The following is a 17167-nucleotide window of genomic DNA, read 5'->3' as shown; positions in this document are numbered from 1 at the left end:
AAGGAACAATATAAGAGACAGGGAGAGCCTTGGAACTTGTTATCTTAGCAGAGATTTAGGCCATTCATATTCAGAGAGTTAGACAACAGAGCAGTAGGGAGTTAGGAGCACAGGGTTGAAGTCAGGCAAACTTGACTGTGAACCTCTTTTCTGCCCTTCAGATGGTTGTATAACCTTTACGTTATAAGAATCACACTCTTTAATATCAACTCTGTGTGACTTACCGGCTTTGAGTCTGAGTTTTCTCACCTGTTAAAAGTGGACCAGGACGCCGTGAGGGTTAATGATATATGTCAGTTGCATACTCCAGGGACAAACACAGTTTAGATACCCCACAGCAATTATTAAGTTATGACTCAACAAATATTTGAGTATGCCTAATACCGTGTTAAATAAGAGAGAGAGAAAAGTACAATAAGGCTTGCTATAGATAAGGAGATGAAACAAGTCCACGAGAGAGAAAAATTCCCAATGCAAATATTAACTCTGGGGTGTACGTAGGTTAGTAATAAGTGCTACAGAAGTAAGAGTCCTTTGTGGTTGGGGATGGTCAGAGACAGATGTGAGATCTGAGCTGGACCATGGAGGACCTTAATGGTCATACCATTATGACTCAAATATGGTTTGCAGACCAGCGCCAGACTGTGGATCACTTAGTGATCCACACCAAAATAAGGAGCTTGCTTTGGAATGTAAAGCAACTACCTTGTTGAACACATTGTTTAATTCATCTGAGTTATTTTTTGACACAAGACTTTCTTAATGAAAGAGGCAATGAACTGAATTATACTCTAACTCAAGCTGTTATCAGGTCAAGGACACATAACAAATAGTTTGCAGACGGCCTCCTTTGAGTAGCATTGGTTTAGGAGAGAGGTCAGCAACCTTTCTGTGAATGGCCAGATAGTAATATTTTGGGAGTCTGTGGGTCATATAGACTCTGTCATACTTATCCAACTGTGGCATTGTAACACAATAGGAGCTCTGGACAATACATAAACATGGCCGTGTTTAGCCCACTGGCTGTAGCTTGCCAATAGCCGGCTAAGATGACTGAGAAAGAGGGAAGATGTTCAAGGCAAGAACATGAGCTTCTATGGACACAGTAACCCTGGACAGACCTATATGCAAAGAGTAGGTCAGTGGTTCAAGCTCAGAGTATGTCATCCATGATCTGGAAAAGACTGAATTAAATGTTGGAGGTCAGGACCCAGCTTTAGGAGTTAGCCAAATGCCAACCCCAAGGCATCAGCTTTTTAGGCCAAAGCCAACTCTGATAGGCATCACCCATTCCTGGGTTCAGGCCAGGAGATGAGCGAAAAGAAAAGGTGTGGGTGTGCAGCTAAGGAGAATCAAATTTCTCCAGGAGAACTGTCAGATGAAAACAAAACAAAATAGCATACTGTCTGGATCTACCAGGTTCTTTGTTACTATGAACAAAGACAGAAGTCCTGGGACTGAGCTAAGATGTCCCCGCCCAGCCAGGACATGTGGTAATTGGGTATATACATGTGCACATGTACAAAGCATTCTCCACAGAGGAGGCAATCAGTTATTTATCAAATGGACAAATTCATCACCTCTAAGCCCAGAGGACAATGCCCAATTTGTCTGCTACTAGCAAATGACTCCTTGCTATAAATCTGGCCAAGATATCTGTTAAATCATTCATCCATCCATCCACCCATTCATTCACTCATTCAGCAAGTCACCATTGTGGTTATAGGTTTTGGTTTCATACCAAAGGGTCAGTGCTGGGCCAGAATCCCAGAAAATGAAGTCGGAAGCATAAGGAGAGCAAGCCTGGCCTAAAACTCTCACTAAATCTGCCCAAAGGCATCCTCAGAGCTTTGCCAGGATGGGCAATGGGCAGTGGTTTTCTTTGCGATTCTAAGTGGACCTGGCAGGGGCTTCCTATTCAAAAAGAGGTCTCAGGCCTTGCTGGCTCCTGCCACCTTGCACAGTGCCCTGGGATTCTTCCTGGTATCTTCAGGCAACACAAATAAAGAGGTAAACTGAGGCAAGCTCAAATGACCAGAAGTTGAGTTTATTCAGGAATAGCGGAGGAACTGCAATTAAGGAAACATGCTGTGAGCCAGCCCCAGTGAGTCCCTTGAGGATTAGGGATGGGCTGTATTTATGGACAAGGAGTGCAAAGACAGGGAGGTCCAGCCAGAGTCCCAGCAGCAATTTCATTGGCTTGAGGATGGGGACGGATTCTTGGCAGCTGTTCACTGGTCCGGAAGTAAGTTTCCATCATCTCTAAATCAAGTACTTATGGGAAATCAGTCTCTCACTTCTTAAGTTCCCTTCTTCTGAGGGCAGGTTGGGAGTCTCTGTTTCCTATCCTCCGGTTCTATTTTAGATCGAAATCTTTTCACACCTCCAACACCCCCCACAGGTGTAGACCAAATTCACTCATGATGCTGCAGTGTTGCAGATGTCACTGTCTGAGGCCTTTCTTTTCAGGCAAAGGGACTGGTCCACTGGGAACTTTGTAGCAGACACAACTTTACAGATAAAATCGTTCTTTAAAAATCAAAGGACGCTGTGCTATTATGCTCAGTTCCATTAATATGCCTTTGAGGTTGGAGTGAGGGGTGTGTGTGTGTGTGTGTGTGTGTGTGGGTGTGTGGGTGGGTGTGTGTGTGTGTAGGGCGGGGGCAAAGGCATCTATATTGTAGACTGGATCATATATATTACAAACAGGGGACTCTTTACCTGGAATCAATGGATGGGAGTGTAAGAGGGTTCATAAACCTCCAGATATTTTGTATAAAATTTGGAAGACAGCCTGCATAGCCTTCACCAGATTCTCAAGGGGGTCTGAGACCTCAGGGAGAGCAGGAATCCTGGCTCCAGAAGGATTTGGCTAGTGACTGAGGGAACCTACCCCCCGAACTTTCCTGGTCTCCTTTCATAAGGCCCCAGGCCTTTGCTGTTGCCAGGATGCACTGGTTTGCTACGGGAGAAGGCAGGCTCTTGTCTGAGTTAGTTCTGCCACCTACAGCACGCAGCCTGGCAAAAGCACCATCTCTGCGCCAGAGCTGGAGGCTCATTTGCATACATGAATAAGGGGCGGGATGTCTCTCCAGCCCAGTACCCCTCCACTGGAAGAAAAATGACTTTGGGGATTCCTGATTAGCATTCAGAGATGCAAATTCCTTTGGGGTGGGTTACAGCAACGGGAAGATATTTTTACATGAAAGGGGAAGGGATAAATCCTGAGGATTAGCACCTGTAAAAAGTGTTGCCCAAAACCCCGAGAGGAAAGGCACCTGGGGAAAAAAGAAAGAGAAAATGAGCTCGTGAGTTCTCACAATAAACGCAACTCTCCTACTTCCTAGCATGTGAAATGCTGATAATCCTTTCTAGGTCCAAATAGGCCTGACACTTAGGAGAAAACTCAATAAATGCTTGTTGATTTAAAGTAATAGAAATGTGGTTTGTTTTGCAATCTGTGCTGTGCTTGCTAATATGTAATCATAATATCTGTTTGTTGAACTTATGTGTCAAGACGTATTATTTCAAATTTCCCAAACAATATACAAGATGGGTATAGTTTTACAGGTGAAACTGAGACCCAGCATTACTAAGTGGCTCATCCAAGGGTATGCATCTGGTGACAGACTCAAAATCTAGACCTAGATCTCTTGATTTCTAAGTCCATGTTTGTTCCACTCCATCCATGTATTTTATAGCCACTGTAAGTCAATTGCTCAAGAATGGGAATGGACAAAAAGGAAATGGTTTTAAAACCTTTATAACATTTTTAGTTAAAAGAAAAAGTTTTCCCAGTCCTTAGAATTTCTCTGAAAGCTTTTCTTACTGCCCTAGCTTAATAATAGATGCAAACATCTTCTGACCCTGTCTGAAGCTAGCAGTGGTTCTCCTTTGGTGGATAATCCATTCTTATCTCTATGTGTAGAGATGATTGTGGAATCCTTCACTCCATTTGGTATGAGTGACAGGGGAAGACTTGAGGCTGTCTGTAATTTGCACATACTTTGATTTCCAGTGTGGAGCTGTTAGTAGAGGAATACACACTTGCAGTCTTGGAATATGGACTTAATTGCATAGTAACCCTCCCTCTTTCACAGGGTTTTCCTTATTAACATTTTAGGTTTCAAAAAGGACTCCAAAGTAAACAAGAAGATAGACAAGATTGAAGATGCATCATAACTAACCCAGATCTCATTACTTTACAGCCTGATACACTAGGGTCCAGTAGCTTTGTCTCTCTGGCTCACGTTGCACCTGTGTTGTTCAGGCTTTGAAATCTTAGTCTCTTCTTCCAAAGAAACTGCAGATGGAAGGAGATTACAGTTGGCCCTTAAATGGGGTTTGTGGTTCTGGCAAAGTTTAGATCATAGATAGGTAAAAAGGGCTGAGAAATTTTTCTAGATGAAGGCAATTTTGATTATCACGCCTAGACTTGAGAAGAGAGGAAGGGCATGGAAAAGTGAGGTGGGGGGGAGTAAGAAGAGAGGGGAATTTGAGCTGGAAACCCCTGGGGATTTGTGCATGTCTTGCTTCTATATTTGTCTCTTCTAAAGCCCAGCATATGCAGGGCAGTGGATCTCAATTTTGGGTAATATTTATCAGAATTAGATGGGAGAATGCTTTTTTAAAATACAGATTCAGGACCCCACCTCCAGACTCAGTGAAACAGAAAGGGCAGAGTCTGGAAGTCTGCATTTTTAATAATCAACTCTTCTGATTCTGATGGAAGTGTTCCTTAGACTTTGAGGAACATTGGCATAGAAAGGTCCTCCAGTCTTTCTAAGAATCACTCCTTAAATGCATCCATTCATTTGAGCCAAATCTAGGAACACAGAGATAAAAGGCATAGTCTCAGCATTCAAAGAGTTCAACGTTGAGTGGAAAAGAGACTTGGAAGCCGATGGTTACAAAAAGTAAATGAGTAAGTTTGTAGAGCAGAAAGGGCTGTGTGCTCTGGGAGATCTGTAGAGTCATCCAACTCAGCCCGCACAGGGAGAGGTGCAGAGCCAGGGGGGAAAGGCCTAACAGAGGAAGGAACTTTGCCTTCAAGGCTGAGTGGGCATTAGCCAGCAAGAGGGAGAGCAAAGAATTCCAGGTAGAGGGAACCAGTGGACAATAAGGAATGTGGACTCTAGGGAAATACTCAGGTGAGAAATGGCAGAAGGGAAGGGAGTAGTAAAAACGATGGCCCCATGAACATGGGGATTGCACATCTGCCTTTCATAATAAAATGACGTTTTTCCACATGGGAAGGTGCACTGCCAATGTTAGTATAGCTCTAACTGAAACAGCAATGGATGCATTGTTCCTAGTCTTGGTCTTTGCCCTTTCAATGCAGCAGCATTCTGAAAAGCTTCCAAATGAGAAAGAATTCAGAAAAGTCCAAGGCAATCCTAACTGAATTTACCTTCTTATTTCATTCATTAATCTTTGTCATCAGAAGTCTTGGACCGAAGTAAAGCTGAAAGATCTAACTAAGGGAGAGAAGAAGGGCAACCGTGTGCAGAACCACAGAAAAAGCTCCCACACTGAGCGAAAGTCAGCATATGTAACTGACATTCTCACCTTGTGTAAAATACAAATGAGTATATGAATAAAAATAAAATAGTGTTCATCATGGCCCTTTATAAGAATTAGGATCAAAAACATACCTGTAGTTGCCACTTTCTTCTCCAAAGTTTAAAGGACGGCTTTCACTGCCACATAATCTACATAAACTAGCATTGTAACTCACAGTGTGTGGTTATACAAACAGGAACCACAGCAGAGACCAGAGTCGAAATCAGAGCACGCTGCGCTCCATGGAAGAGAGCTTTTTTCTTTAACCAGAGAGAATCATTTCAATTCAGAATAGAACCACATATATCCACCCAATAGTCAGTACAGAATGTGTGGGGATGTGTGTGTGTGTGTGTGTGTGTGTGTGTGTGTGTGTATGTTTGTGTGTATAAACCACACTCAGCTATAATATGATATTATAAATGATGGTAAATTAAGTGGGCATTATCAAGTGTTGGTAATATTTCTTTTCCTCCAAACTTATACAGAGAAAATCAAAACCCGGGGTTGGGGGTGAAGTACCTTTAAACTTTCTTTTGGATTCCAGCTGTTAAAATTATTTATTGCAAATAATGTTATCAAGTAGTAAAACACCGATGTCTTTGAACTCCTTGCAGTTGTGTGTAATACTGGAGCCAATGCAGGAACTGATGTCCAGACATAAAACTTACAACCTCAGTCCACGAGACTGCCTGAAGACCTGCTTGTTTCAGAAGTGGCAACGGATGGTGGCGCCGCCAGGTACGACTGCGTTCTTCACTCTCCATCTACGTGCTTTTTCTGAGGCTTCTTCTGGGGATGAAGGCGTGTGAAAAGGAAGTGATCATAAATGTATCAGCAAAATAGTTTATAAGGGATATCCTGACTGTGATATTGGACCCAAAGACACTGACTTTGTGAAGGGCAAACATCCTTCTTAGATGTAGTGACCATCCTCTACAGTCTCCTCACTTGCTAGATTAGGACCTGAAACTCACAGAAGGAAATTGATTTATTTAACGTTACCAAGAAAATATTGACAAAGCCGAAATCGGAACCCAGGTTTCCTGTCTTCCAGTCCAGTGGTTGTTCCACTGGACAAGACTGGTGGCTGCTCATGGCTTGCTGTGATTTTGTTTGTTCTTTGAAGAATGGTGGAAATTATGAAAAGAAAGGGAAGGAGGGAGGAAGAAGAAAGGAAGAATAGGAGGGAATAGAGGAGAGAAGGAAAGAAGGAAAGGAGGAAGGAAATAAATAAACATTTTTGGTCTATTTTTTTAAGGTATATAATATCAAAGGGTTCTCTGATCATGAAAAGAATACATAAAAGACTCCATTTCTCTCACTTCCCTAGAATGTAGTTTAGATACTATAGTCTCCTGCTGGGGTTCTGAAATTACTGCTTCCAGTCATCATTAATTGTCCTTCTATCTAGTACATTTTCACTCCCAGGCATGTGTCGAGCCTCACTGATCATAAAAGCAAAACGTATCCATTCGCTAAAAATTATTTTTATAAAGAGTAACTATTAACACAAGGCACATAGCCTTCTGAATCACAAAATATAATGGTCACCTTCCGCTGGTAATTGGCCAGGGGTTTTATGTAAAGTGAATATAGCAGATGCAACCAAGTACATACTTAGAAGGCTGAGAAAAATGAGCGTTATTTTACGTAGAATAGTTGCATCCCCATCTTACAGGAATTGTAGACATTTAGAACATTATTTTTCAAATGTGTTAAATGTGCGTAAGTTGGCCTTATTTTCTTTCAGTACCAATAAGGCTTCAAAGGAAAAAATTTCGCTCACTAAATGCTTTGAACACCTATTTCGCAACATGTGCACATATAATTCATATATTATTCATTAATTCAGTCATTAACTCAACAAGTATTTATTGAGCCCCTACTAGGTGCCAGGCACTGCTCTAGCCACTGTGGCTATAACACTACATGAAAATAGTCACAAATCGCAGCCCTCTCAGACCTTCCATTCTCTTACTGAATCCTCACGACAACCTTATGAGGTATTTCTTGCTATTCCCATTCGATATAATAGGCCTGAGATTTAAAGTAGTAACTTGCCAAAGTTAGCTGAAGCTAGTCAGTGGAGGCCCCTATGTCACAGTAAGTTTTTATGTCTTCAATTCGTGACTCTATTACCACAGCTACCTACTGCCAGTGGGAGTGATCCAGAGCATACCATTTAGGTGTATTTCCCCAAAATTCCATGAAAAAGTACGAATTGTTTTTTTAAAGCAGCCGATTTCAATTCAAGTCAAAGGAAGAAGATGCCTGTCAGGGAAAGATGGGTGTTTGCTTTACTTTAGAATGTACCTCTCAACTCTCTTCCAGCCCCATGAGCTGGAACAATTCTGTTTCCTGTTTCCATAACCTTCAGAATAAGCACCCATAACTCTCTATGGATAGGGATGTTAGGCCCTTTGATGAAACTCTTTAAACATTAGAGATAAAATGTTTATGAAAGAAAATATGTTATATAAATAGAAACATAATCTCCTACTTCATCAAAAGTCAGAGATAACCTGATGGACTAAGTGGTCTTTGAAAGGACCTTCAAGGAGATCTCCCCCATTGTTCATCAGAAGCAGTATAGATGCCTCAAGAAAATGCTCCAAGGTTACCTCACTTAGTTCCAGTATGGTCCTGGCTTACCTTCTCTCCATCAGAGTTGGATCTAGAATAGGGTTAGCAAAAAGGATGCTCTTACATGCCATTTCCAATTCATTTAGTAACTGCCTGGAACAGGTTTCTGAAGATTTTTCATTCTCAAAGCAAAGATTATAATAGTACCTAGTTAACAGAGTTGCTGTGAATGTAAAATAATGACATAGAAAACATTAAAAATATGAAAATATTGAGTCATGCTCGTAATACATAATAAATAAATAATATTCTTTTTACTACACATTTCCATGAGTCCCTATACTTCTATTAAGATGTTGCCTCATCCTTCAGGTCCAAAATATTTTTTTCCTATTTCTAAACAGACCTTTCTGGAGAAGGTCTAGCTTCTCTTCATTCATATGTTGGCTGTAGCATACTAAGACATTTTTTCCCCGGGAATTTTGAAATTAGTTGCATCTTTTAGACGCCAGGATCCAAAGCATGGGTATTTCTACTGAGCTTGGGAATCCCTAAGTTCCACATCAATGGCTGATGGGATGGACACTTCCTCTTCTTTGTATTGGGTTGGCCCAAAAGTTCGTTTGGGTTTTTCCATAAGATGTTATGGGAAAAACCCACACAAATTTTTTGGCCAATTTTTCAACATTTCAGCGTGTGATAGAGCTGGGCTGCAATATGACACTTAGCCAGTAGGTGCTGCTGTAACTCACTGGTTCACTTAATTGAGCTCAGCTCATACTTCTCTCAACCCCTGGAGGTTCCCTAGGAGTCCCAGAGCCCTCCTTTTGTTATAAAAAGAGGGTAGACCACAGAAAAACGTTTCGCCCCAAATTCATAATGGTAATGATATTTTAAGTTCAAACTAAACTGCTTAGTAGTGTAACTCACCCTAAGACATATTAAGAGCCTCCAGACACACACAGTAGATGACATCAGGAAGAACAAGTAAATACAAATCACTTTATCAAGATACTAAAGAAAAGAGTTTCAGTCATTGTGCGCTACAAATAAATCAGCAGCTTTCTTCTTTTAGGTTTCATCAAGTTAAAAGAAGTGGAAAAAATATCAACAGTCCTACTCTTTTGAACTTACAAAACACGGCTTCCCTGGAGGGCCCGTATTCTGGTGCTCACCCTGGCACTGACCCTCCTTCCATGTTTCATGTTGCAGCAGAGCCCGCAAGGCAACCGACAACGAAACGGAGAAAAAGAAAAAATTCCACCAGCAGCACCTCCAACAGCGGCGCTGGGAACACCGCCAACAGCACGGGCAGCAAGAAGAAGGCACCAGCCGCCAACCTGAGTCTGTCCAGTCAGGTACCTGTAAGTCTCGCTTTCCTTTTAGGCTGAAATCCTGCCTTTGCCTGTCGTCTCCCCGAGTCCAGGGGCCCTACGGCAAAGTCTCTTTTAGCTGCAATGACCTTCTGGGCCGGTTGGGGGGGCGGGGGAGGGGAAGGCAGGGACACGGGGTGGGAGGGGGGGAGGAGCTCTGTCCTGGAAACCTTCCCCGACAAACTGGGACTTAGAAAGGAATATGGAGAGTCTGTGCTGCAGTGGGACCGTGGGACCGCAATGAAAAAGCCTTCAGAGCCGTAGACAGGAGATATGTCACTTAAGGTTTAATTAAAATATCACTTAGCAGGGTGCTGGTGGCATATAAGGGACTCTCAGCTCCATCACCGGGACCCTGTGCTCCCCTGGAAACTAGCTCCTGGCACTAAGGCTCCAGATTGTCCTTCGACTGCCCCCCGACCCCCCCAGACATGGGCATCCCCTCTTATTTTAAGACCCAGGTGATTAACTCAAGGCCACTACAAATGCAGCTCAGTGGATTTCGCTTTCCCATTTCATTAGCTTAGGGGGAGGCTCAGCCCCTGGTTTGGTCTCAACTCTCTCGACCTCTTGACCCCTTTCTTTCATTTCTGGGTCTTGACAAAGGAAATGGGCCACTCAGAAGGGGGCTTCTTTGGACTCCAAAACTGACAGCTGAGGGCGTCCCCACAGAGGGTAAACTGGGCGGGAACTTTCTTCACCTCCCATGTTTTCTTCCTCGATTTGCTCCCTTCTGCCTGATTCCTTCCTGACTCTGACTTCCTCATCCCAGTACTAGACCACTTATCACTTTTAAATTCTCACGTGTCTTTAAGCATTTCTTGCCCCTTCTCCCCACCACGATGACTTGTGGGTTTTCCTTCTCCGCTGCCCTTGTCACATCACCCTCACCAGGCTTTTGACTATCCTTCAAATCCTGGGATTTTCGTGGTGCTTCATAGGTACCCTCTAGATACTATGTCTTCAAAAATGCGCCCTTTCTTGTAACTTCTCTCAAGCGATACAATTTTACCTTTTCCCTCTTTCTCACTCTTTTCCCTCTCTTGGTCTGTGGGCCTCACCCTCTGCTTCTGATCCTGCACCATCTCTCTCCATGTGAGAGCGGACCTTCATTTCCAGGGGATTCTCCACTTACTTCTAATTGTGTCTTTCAAATCTGTCCCCCACCCACTCTCTCCCATTTTCCATTGGTCAGTTCTCTGGCTAAAACCAACCCCATCAGTACCTGAGAATTACCTGGCCTCTCCTCCTGTCCTCCACAGACAGAGGACACGGTTGTCATCCCTGTTGCATTAGAAAGAAAAGGTCATGAGAAAGTGGCCAGCCTGTGGGATAGGTGCCATTTTCATTTTAAGACTGGTAGGGATTGTAGTTCTTAAAAAATACCAGAGTTACCTCTGTTTTTTGAACTGAGTTTTCACCCCAGAAGAGTCAGGAGAAAAAAAAAAAAATCAAAGGAGAAAAACAGAGTCTTTTTATTAAGGTGCCAGTAAGTTATACCCACTCCTGGTTAAATGGGAAAATGCATAGAAAAAAATGGCCAGGCGTAAATAAATCAACCCCAAAAGTGCACACAAGCAGCCCATTTATTCATCTAATTCTGGAGTTTTAGAAACTAACGTTTGTTAGTTTCCACGAACAAATGAAAGTACATTCCAGAGATTTCTGGAAATTTGACATAGCTACTTAAAGGCTGCAAGAATTCAGATTGGTTCAACAAGTGTTTTCTGAGCTCCTACTATGTGCCCCACACTATACCAGGTGTTGGTAATAGCAAGATTTAAAAGAAACAAAACCAAAAAAAGACCCACCCAAGCTCTGTCATTGAAGAGCTCATTGTCTAATAAAGTGATAAAGAGGTTTCCTCTCTCCTGCCAGCTCAGACTCCTGGTTTCAGCTCACAGAGTACAATATTGAGAAAGATTCTGAGGCCTGGACTGGGTCTGGTGGGCCATCCATTAGTGATGTCTGCCATGGGTATAGAATAGCAGCATACACATCCATGTATTTTGACATACCTGGCCTAGTCGGAATCATTTCAATTTTTTTTAAAGAGCACCTAACTTTTTCTATTCCATTATGCTCTTGTCCTCCCAACCTGCAATTGCATTTTGGTGGAAGATACCTGTGTCAAGAGGGTTTTTAATCAGTCGAGACCCTTTGGACAAGAACAAGGCGCCGTTAGAAAGTGCGAGTAGAATTTCAGCACTATCCACGCCATGCAAACAAGGATGTTTTCATTAAGTAAAACTTAGAGATGGCTGAGAGAAACAGGGAAGTCGTCCGGGTTAAGAAAATGTGTAAATTTCTGTATGTCCTCCAGCTGAATGGACGTCAAATGTATAAGCACTGGCTGGCTTGTAGGGACCACATTATTTAACCCTGTCTCCTGAATGACCAGCACCCCTTTCCTGTTTAAATAGAAATGCAACCTGCAGGCCTTAGCTGCCTTGTCCGAAGGCATGTACAGATCGGGTGTGCTACCACGACCACGGCTGTGGTCCGCACAGCTGCCACGGCAGCAACATGTGTGTCTGGCGAGGGTTAGGGTTTAATCCTTGGATTCTGCTTCTCACTCCATGAGCAGGGGCTAGGAGCGATCCCGAACTGCAGCCTCAACCCTGGGAGGGATGGAGACCTGTGTCATTCAACAGCAGTGACCCCTTCTGGCCAATTTAAGGAGAAGCATTGAGGGGCCCTGAAAGGAGTCACTTCCAGTCCTCCTCAGAGGTTGGTGGTCCTTGCACGGGGGATTAGTGAGAAGATGTGACACGGGCAAGAGCTGGTGGCACCTCCAGGCCCCTGGCGAGGAGCGGAGGTCTGCTTCCTGGGGAGTCGAGACCATATGGGTTACTCTCAGATGGACCAATATCGCCTCCTGTGGGACACACGAGACAGCAGGGACGGGAAGGAAATGCATCTCTCACTACCAATGTTGAATGTTGGGGGGGGACTTTTAAAGATGTGGGGCGTGTGGGGAAAACGGTGCCAACATCCCGTAGTCAGAGGGAGCCCAGAATGTATGTTATGTCTCCACTCATTTTGTGTGAGGATAACAAACCAAGCCCTCCTGAGCCGAGAACCCCTATCCTAGCCCAGAGATTTAGAAGAGCCAGGTAGAGCGGTGTTCGTAACTATGTAAGTGGCGTCAGGTATCTACGTGCATATGAAGTCCTTAGCACACATCTCTTTTGTAACTTGCCATCTATTAATCACTCACGCATGCACACATGCGTGCAAACACACACACGCACACGCATGATTATGCATCTGGCTAAGGATACGTTTTATAATCAGTAAGGCAAATGTGACATCTCTCTGAAATTTAGCATGCTCCAAAATATCCATGCCTGGGCACCTTTTCCAGCCGTTCCTGGAACCAAGATATACCAAACATATTACGAGCCCGTATAAGCCCCATTTGAAGTGATGTAGATCACTATTTTCACAGTACTTTTCTGGAATGACTGTTATTTTCTGATACAATGAAGGCATCTGACGTGTTGAGAACGTCTCTGCTAATATCACGCTTAAATTGGCTTCTTCTGTTTCCAAATTATGCTTAACCTCCCATTCTCCCAGCCTCTCTTGATGACCTTGGACTCACAGTACTAATGCAGACCCACGTGTCGCTTCTAACATTCTTCTCCTGCCCCGTGACACGTCATGCATGTGTTTCCCCAGCCCTGCAAAGTGTTCTACACACAGGTCATTTGGTGGAATTAACCCTCATGTCGTCCTCCACCCCATCTTAACCTGGTCTTCCCGCCTGCCTTTGTTCCTGATCGTAAGCGCGGTCCCCTAATTGCCCACAACGAAGTAACACTTTTTTATCCCCAACACCCCAATGGGTCAGGTGGAGGCCACATTCCATTTAAAATCCTGTCAGCATTCTTGCCACTCGGAGTCTGTGTCTATTTTGTATCTCACTTTAAGAGTCCTCACGAGTCTCTTACATGTCAGTGTCATGTCTGGCTCTTCGTGGCATCATAAGTACATTCTTGGAAACACACAACTGAATATCCTGCCAGTACCTCGATTGCTGAGTCTTCCCAGGTCATATTTTAGGTATTTGCTTCATCTGGGGCATTTCTCTTTAACATCACTGTTATCAATTCACAAGAGTGATTAGTCTGAAAACACAGTGTGAAACCTATTGATTATCTCCCCTCTAATTCGAGGAGAATCGATCAATCAAACAAGGTTTTCCATTCCAAAACAAATCAGGTGGTCACTAAGGGATTTGTTCAACTGGCACCTTCAAAATTCTAGAAGGACCCTGGCGGGGCCGCTGGACCCTCTCCTGACCACAGGCAGTATTCCACTAATATACTGCTCCAGGAAAGCCTCTCTTGCCCCAGTGAAAAGAATGTCTACCCAGCTGTCAAGGCAAATTAGCCTCCCTATCAGGAAATGCATACTTACGTCCCCAAAAGCATATGGCCAGCCCTGATTTTCCAGCCTCAGTGGAGGCTGATGGCAGTCGGGCACTCTTAAGTAGAATATTGCTCAGAGCCCGCCCAGCAGGATCCACCTGACAGGTGTCCTGTCCCATGCCCATGTCGCCCATCAACCCCATAGGATCCCCTTGGGACAGAGAGGCCAGAGCTGTGCCCTGTGTATGCGTCCTTCTCCCCTGTCCCCGTGCTTCTGCAGCGGTGGCCTCCACAGAGCTCCCAGCTACAGTAGGTGGCTTCCTTGTTTGCATGGAAGGACAATTTGTACTTAAAGGAGTGATTAGATGGATTCTTCTTGCATGCTTCCATTTCTGATGACTGCTGGCTTCATCATTGTAATTACAGTTAGTGCTCTTCAACTTCCTTTTATGGCACCAGCTGGACAGACTGGCTCTCTTTACTGCCCAGATCGGTGGTGGGGTTGCCTGTGTGGGGATAGGTGACAGGCACCATGGAATAACAGATGGTAAATTCAGGGCTTGTTGGCAATCAGCAGGTTTTTGCTAATGACTTAATTAGCTATGCAAATTGTCAAATCAGTGTGAACATTGTTTTTATCGAAAACTTTACCTAAATTAATTACCATAATTAAGTAGCAGAATGTCAAGGATATCGGCTGCATAAAAGGGCCTGGCTGAGTAGAGAAAAGAGAGATCTGTCTTCAATTAAAATGTATACCGTCCTTGGGACAGAGAAAATGCCGTTTGGAATGAGTTGCATGACTGTTGCAGAACTGCATCCTCCCTGTGTTGGCTGCTAGTTTCCAAAGCCATCCAGAGGCCCTAAATAAAAGTGGTGGATTTTTGGAGGTCTTGCAAAGCACCCAGCAGAAGGTTCCACAGCCCTCTCAAGAGTCCCCAGTGTCGGCAAGTTGAAAAGCGTGGATTTTTTTAATTTTGAAAAATCCATTTTTTTATTTCTGCAGATTGCTAGCATTGCTCGTTCTCCGGTGTCAGGCTGCGCACTAAGGACATAAACTCGCGTGGTTGTTACACATCAGGAGGCGATGTTTATTTCCTGTAGAAAAATCCAATATGCGTCTTGGCCCCCCGACATTGAGACTTGACCCCGGTGTACAGGACACGAGTGTGTCTGTCCTAGATCCCCCAGCGCCTCCCTCTAGTGTTTTAAGCTGAGCTTCTCTCTCCCAAGGTTTCCCTGTAATAATGTCAGCTGCTGTTCACAGGATGTGATGGTGGTAGGAGAGCCAACTCTGATGGGAGGTGAGTTTGGGGACGAGGACGAAAGGCTAATCACTAGATTAGAAAACACGCAGTATGATGCGGCCAACGGCATGGACGACGAGGAAGACTTCACCAGTTCACCCGCCCTGGGGAACAGCAGCCCATGGAACAGTAAACCTCCCGCCACTCAAGAGACCAAATCAGAAAACCCCCCACCCCAAGCTTCCCAGTAAGATTGACCAGCTCCAGAATCCACTGTCAATAGCCACCGTGGGTTACACTCACTATTTCAGATCCTTACTCACAGGAGAGGAAGGAGGAGACATTAAAACTTTTCCAAGCAAACACCGATTTCGAAACCACAGTGATCTGAGCTTCTCTCTTTCTTTTTTTTAATTGAGAGGATCATTCCCAGTAAACTTCCATGACCCCTCCCTGGAGGCCTTCACAGGTAACACAGATACTGGCACTGATCGTAATTAAAGTAAGAGCAAACGCTAGCGCTTCTCCTGGCTCGGTTTTAACCACGTTTGTTAATTTCACTCCCCCCCCCCCCCCCGCCCCCGGCCCCACCCAACCATCCAACGAAGGCCATATTGTCAATAAACCCTCAGTGCTCAGGATCTCATTCTATGCCGAACCCAACTACAGATAGACTTTTTAATATTGTAAAATATTTTCTGCTTTTTGACTTGCATCTGAGAGTTTCTTGTTTCAGTAAAAAAAGAAAAGAAAAAAAATCCACTTTTGGAAAGTAATTTAAATGTACCTTTATTTTCTTTTCCCCTTCACCTTTTCTTTCATTGGGTAACAGCTAAGAGGGCCCAGCAGGGTAGTTTATGGCCGAGCTAATGTCAATTGGTCCTCGAGCCTGAGTTGGTTCAATCGAGCCCGAGTGCTGAAACAAGAAACGTCTTTTTGTCATCAAAGACACCAAGGCAGATTTTTATGTAAAGAAAGGCACTTGGCCCCCTGAGAATGTATGCGTTTGTAAAATTTCTGTTGATCCAAATATTTTCAAGCCATGTAATCCATTAATTTTGTGGGCAGTTTAATAAATCTGAAACTCTTTTGTGTTTTTTTTTGTTGTTGTATCTGAGTTGACTGTTGTTTCTTTTCATAGTATATTTCCTGTATAATATTTTGTAAAGCCCTAACCTAGTTCTTTTATGGGGACTTTTCTTTGGGAGCAATTCCAGTGTATTTATGTGAAACTTTATAAAAGAACTAATTTTTCCATTTGCATATTAATATGTTCCTCTATACATGTAAAGACACAGTGGCTCCGTGTGTTATAAAACAGCTGTATTTTATGTATGCTTTACTGATAAGTGTGCCAATAATAAACTGTTAACGACCAAAGCAAGTGAGTCTGGGTGTTTGTGAGCCCGGCAGAGAAATCTGCCCACAATGATGAGAAATATTGAGCTTGGATTTACGGCCCAAGCTCCAGATGGAATGGAATTGTGAAAACTGCACCATCTTTCTAAGGTATGGTTTCTTTCCCCGCTCACTGCAGTTTACTTGGGCAGACACAGGGGTGCCTTCCACGTGTCAGGCACTGTGCTGGCTGAGGACACAAGGATGGGAAAGGAAGGGTTGACCTGGCTTCCTGGCCAAATGCAGGGGCAGCGGCTTCCACTCACTGAGTGCTTATTCAAACATCTCTATTTAAGGTTCACAGACATTATTTCGGCTAATCCTCACGACTCCGCCAAGTAAGCCTTAATCTCCCCATTTTTAAAAATCAGTTCCTTGGTTTGCCTGTTTTTCTAAAGGATTTGCAATACAGAGATACGGAGAATTCACGTGAGGACTTTTTGTTTAAAGAACTTTCATCACATTTTTCTGCTTTGTATCCACGAGGAAGACGAGAGGAAATCTGTTAGTATTAACTGAGTGTGTACGAAGTGCCAGGCCATAGTAATATATCATCTCAGCCAGTTCTGGGAAAGGGGGGCTTGAAAAAGAGAAGCTAAGGGAGAGTGTGTGTCTTAGGTTGAGA

At 43.7% G+C, this 17167-nt stretch overlaps 1 protein-coding gene across 3 annotated transcripts in view; it reads left to right on the top strand.

Moving 5' to 3' along the window:
• Window positions 1-16645, top strand: part of LDB2 (LIM domain binding 2) — a 389003-nt gene extending 372358 nt beyond the window's left edge. Inside the window, exons 6-8 of one of the 3 annotated variants that reach the window (XM_022566920.2) lie at window positions 6180-6303; window positions 9361-9512; window positions 15165-16645. In XM_022566920.2, coding sequence (XP_022422628.1) covers window positions 6180-6303; window positions 9361-9512; window positions 15165-15395 — 507 coding nt within the window. In that variant the 3' untranslated portion in view covers window positions 15396-16645. Of the gene's footprint in view, window positions 1-6179; window positions 6304-9360; window positions 9605-12108 lie in introns of those variants that run through there. The other 2 variants (XM_089911700.1, XM_022566922.2) reach the window with 2 other exon arrangements.
• Window positions 16646-17167: the final 522 nt, after the last annotated feature.

Source organism: Delphinapterus leucas, chromosome 5, assembly GCF_059928025.1.
Source record: "Delphinapterus leucas isolate spDelLeu-1000000601 "Yukka" chromosome 5, BTC_Dleu_Yukka2, whole genome shotgun sequence".
Classification (NCBI taxonomy): Eukaryota; Metazoa; Chordata; class Mammalia; order Artiodactyla; family Monodontidae; genus Delphinapterus; species Delphinapterus leucas.
This window is presented reverse-complemented; position numbering and strand designations above follow the sequence as displayed.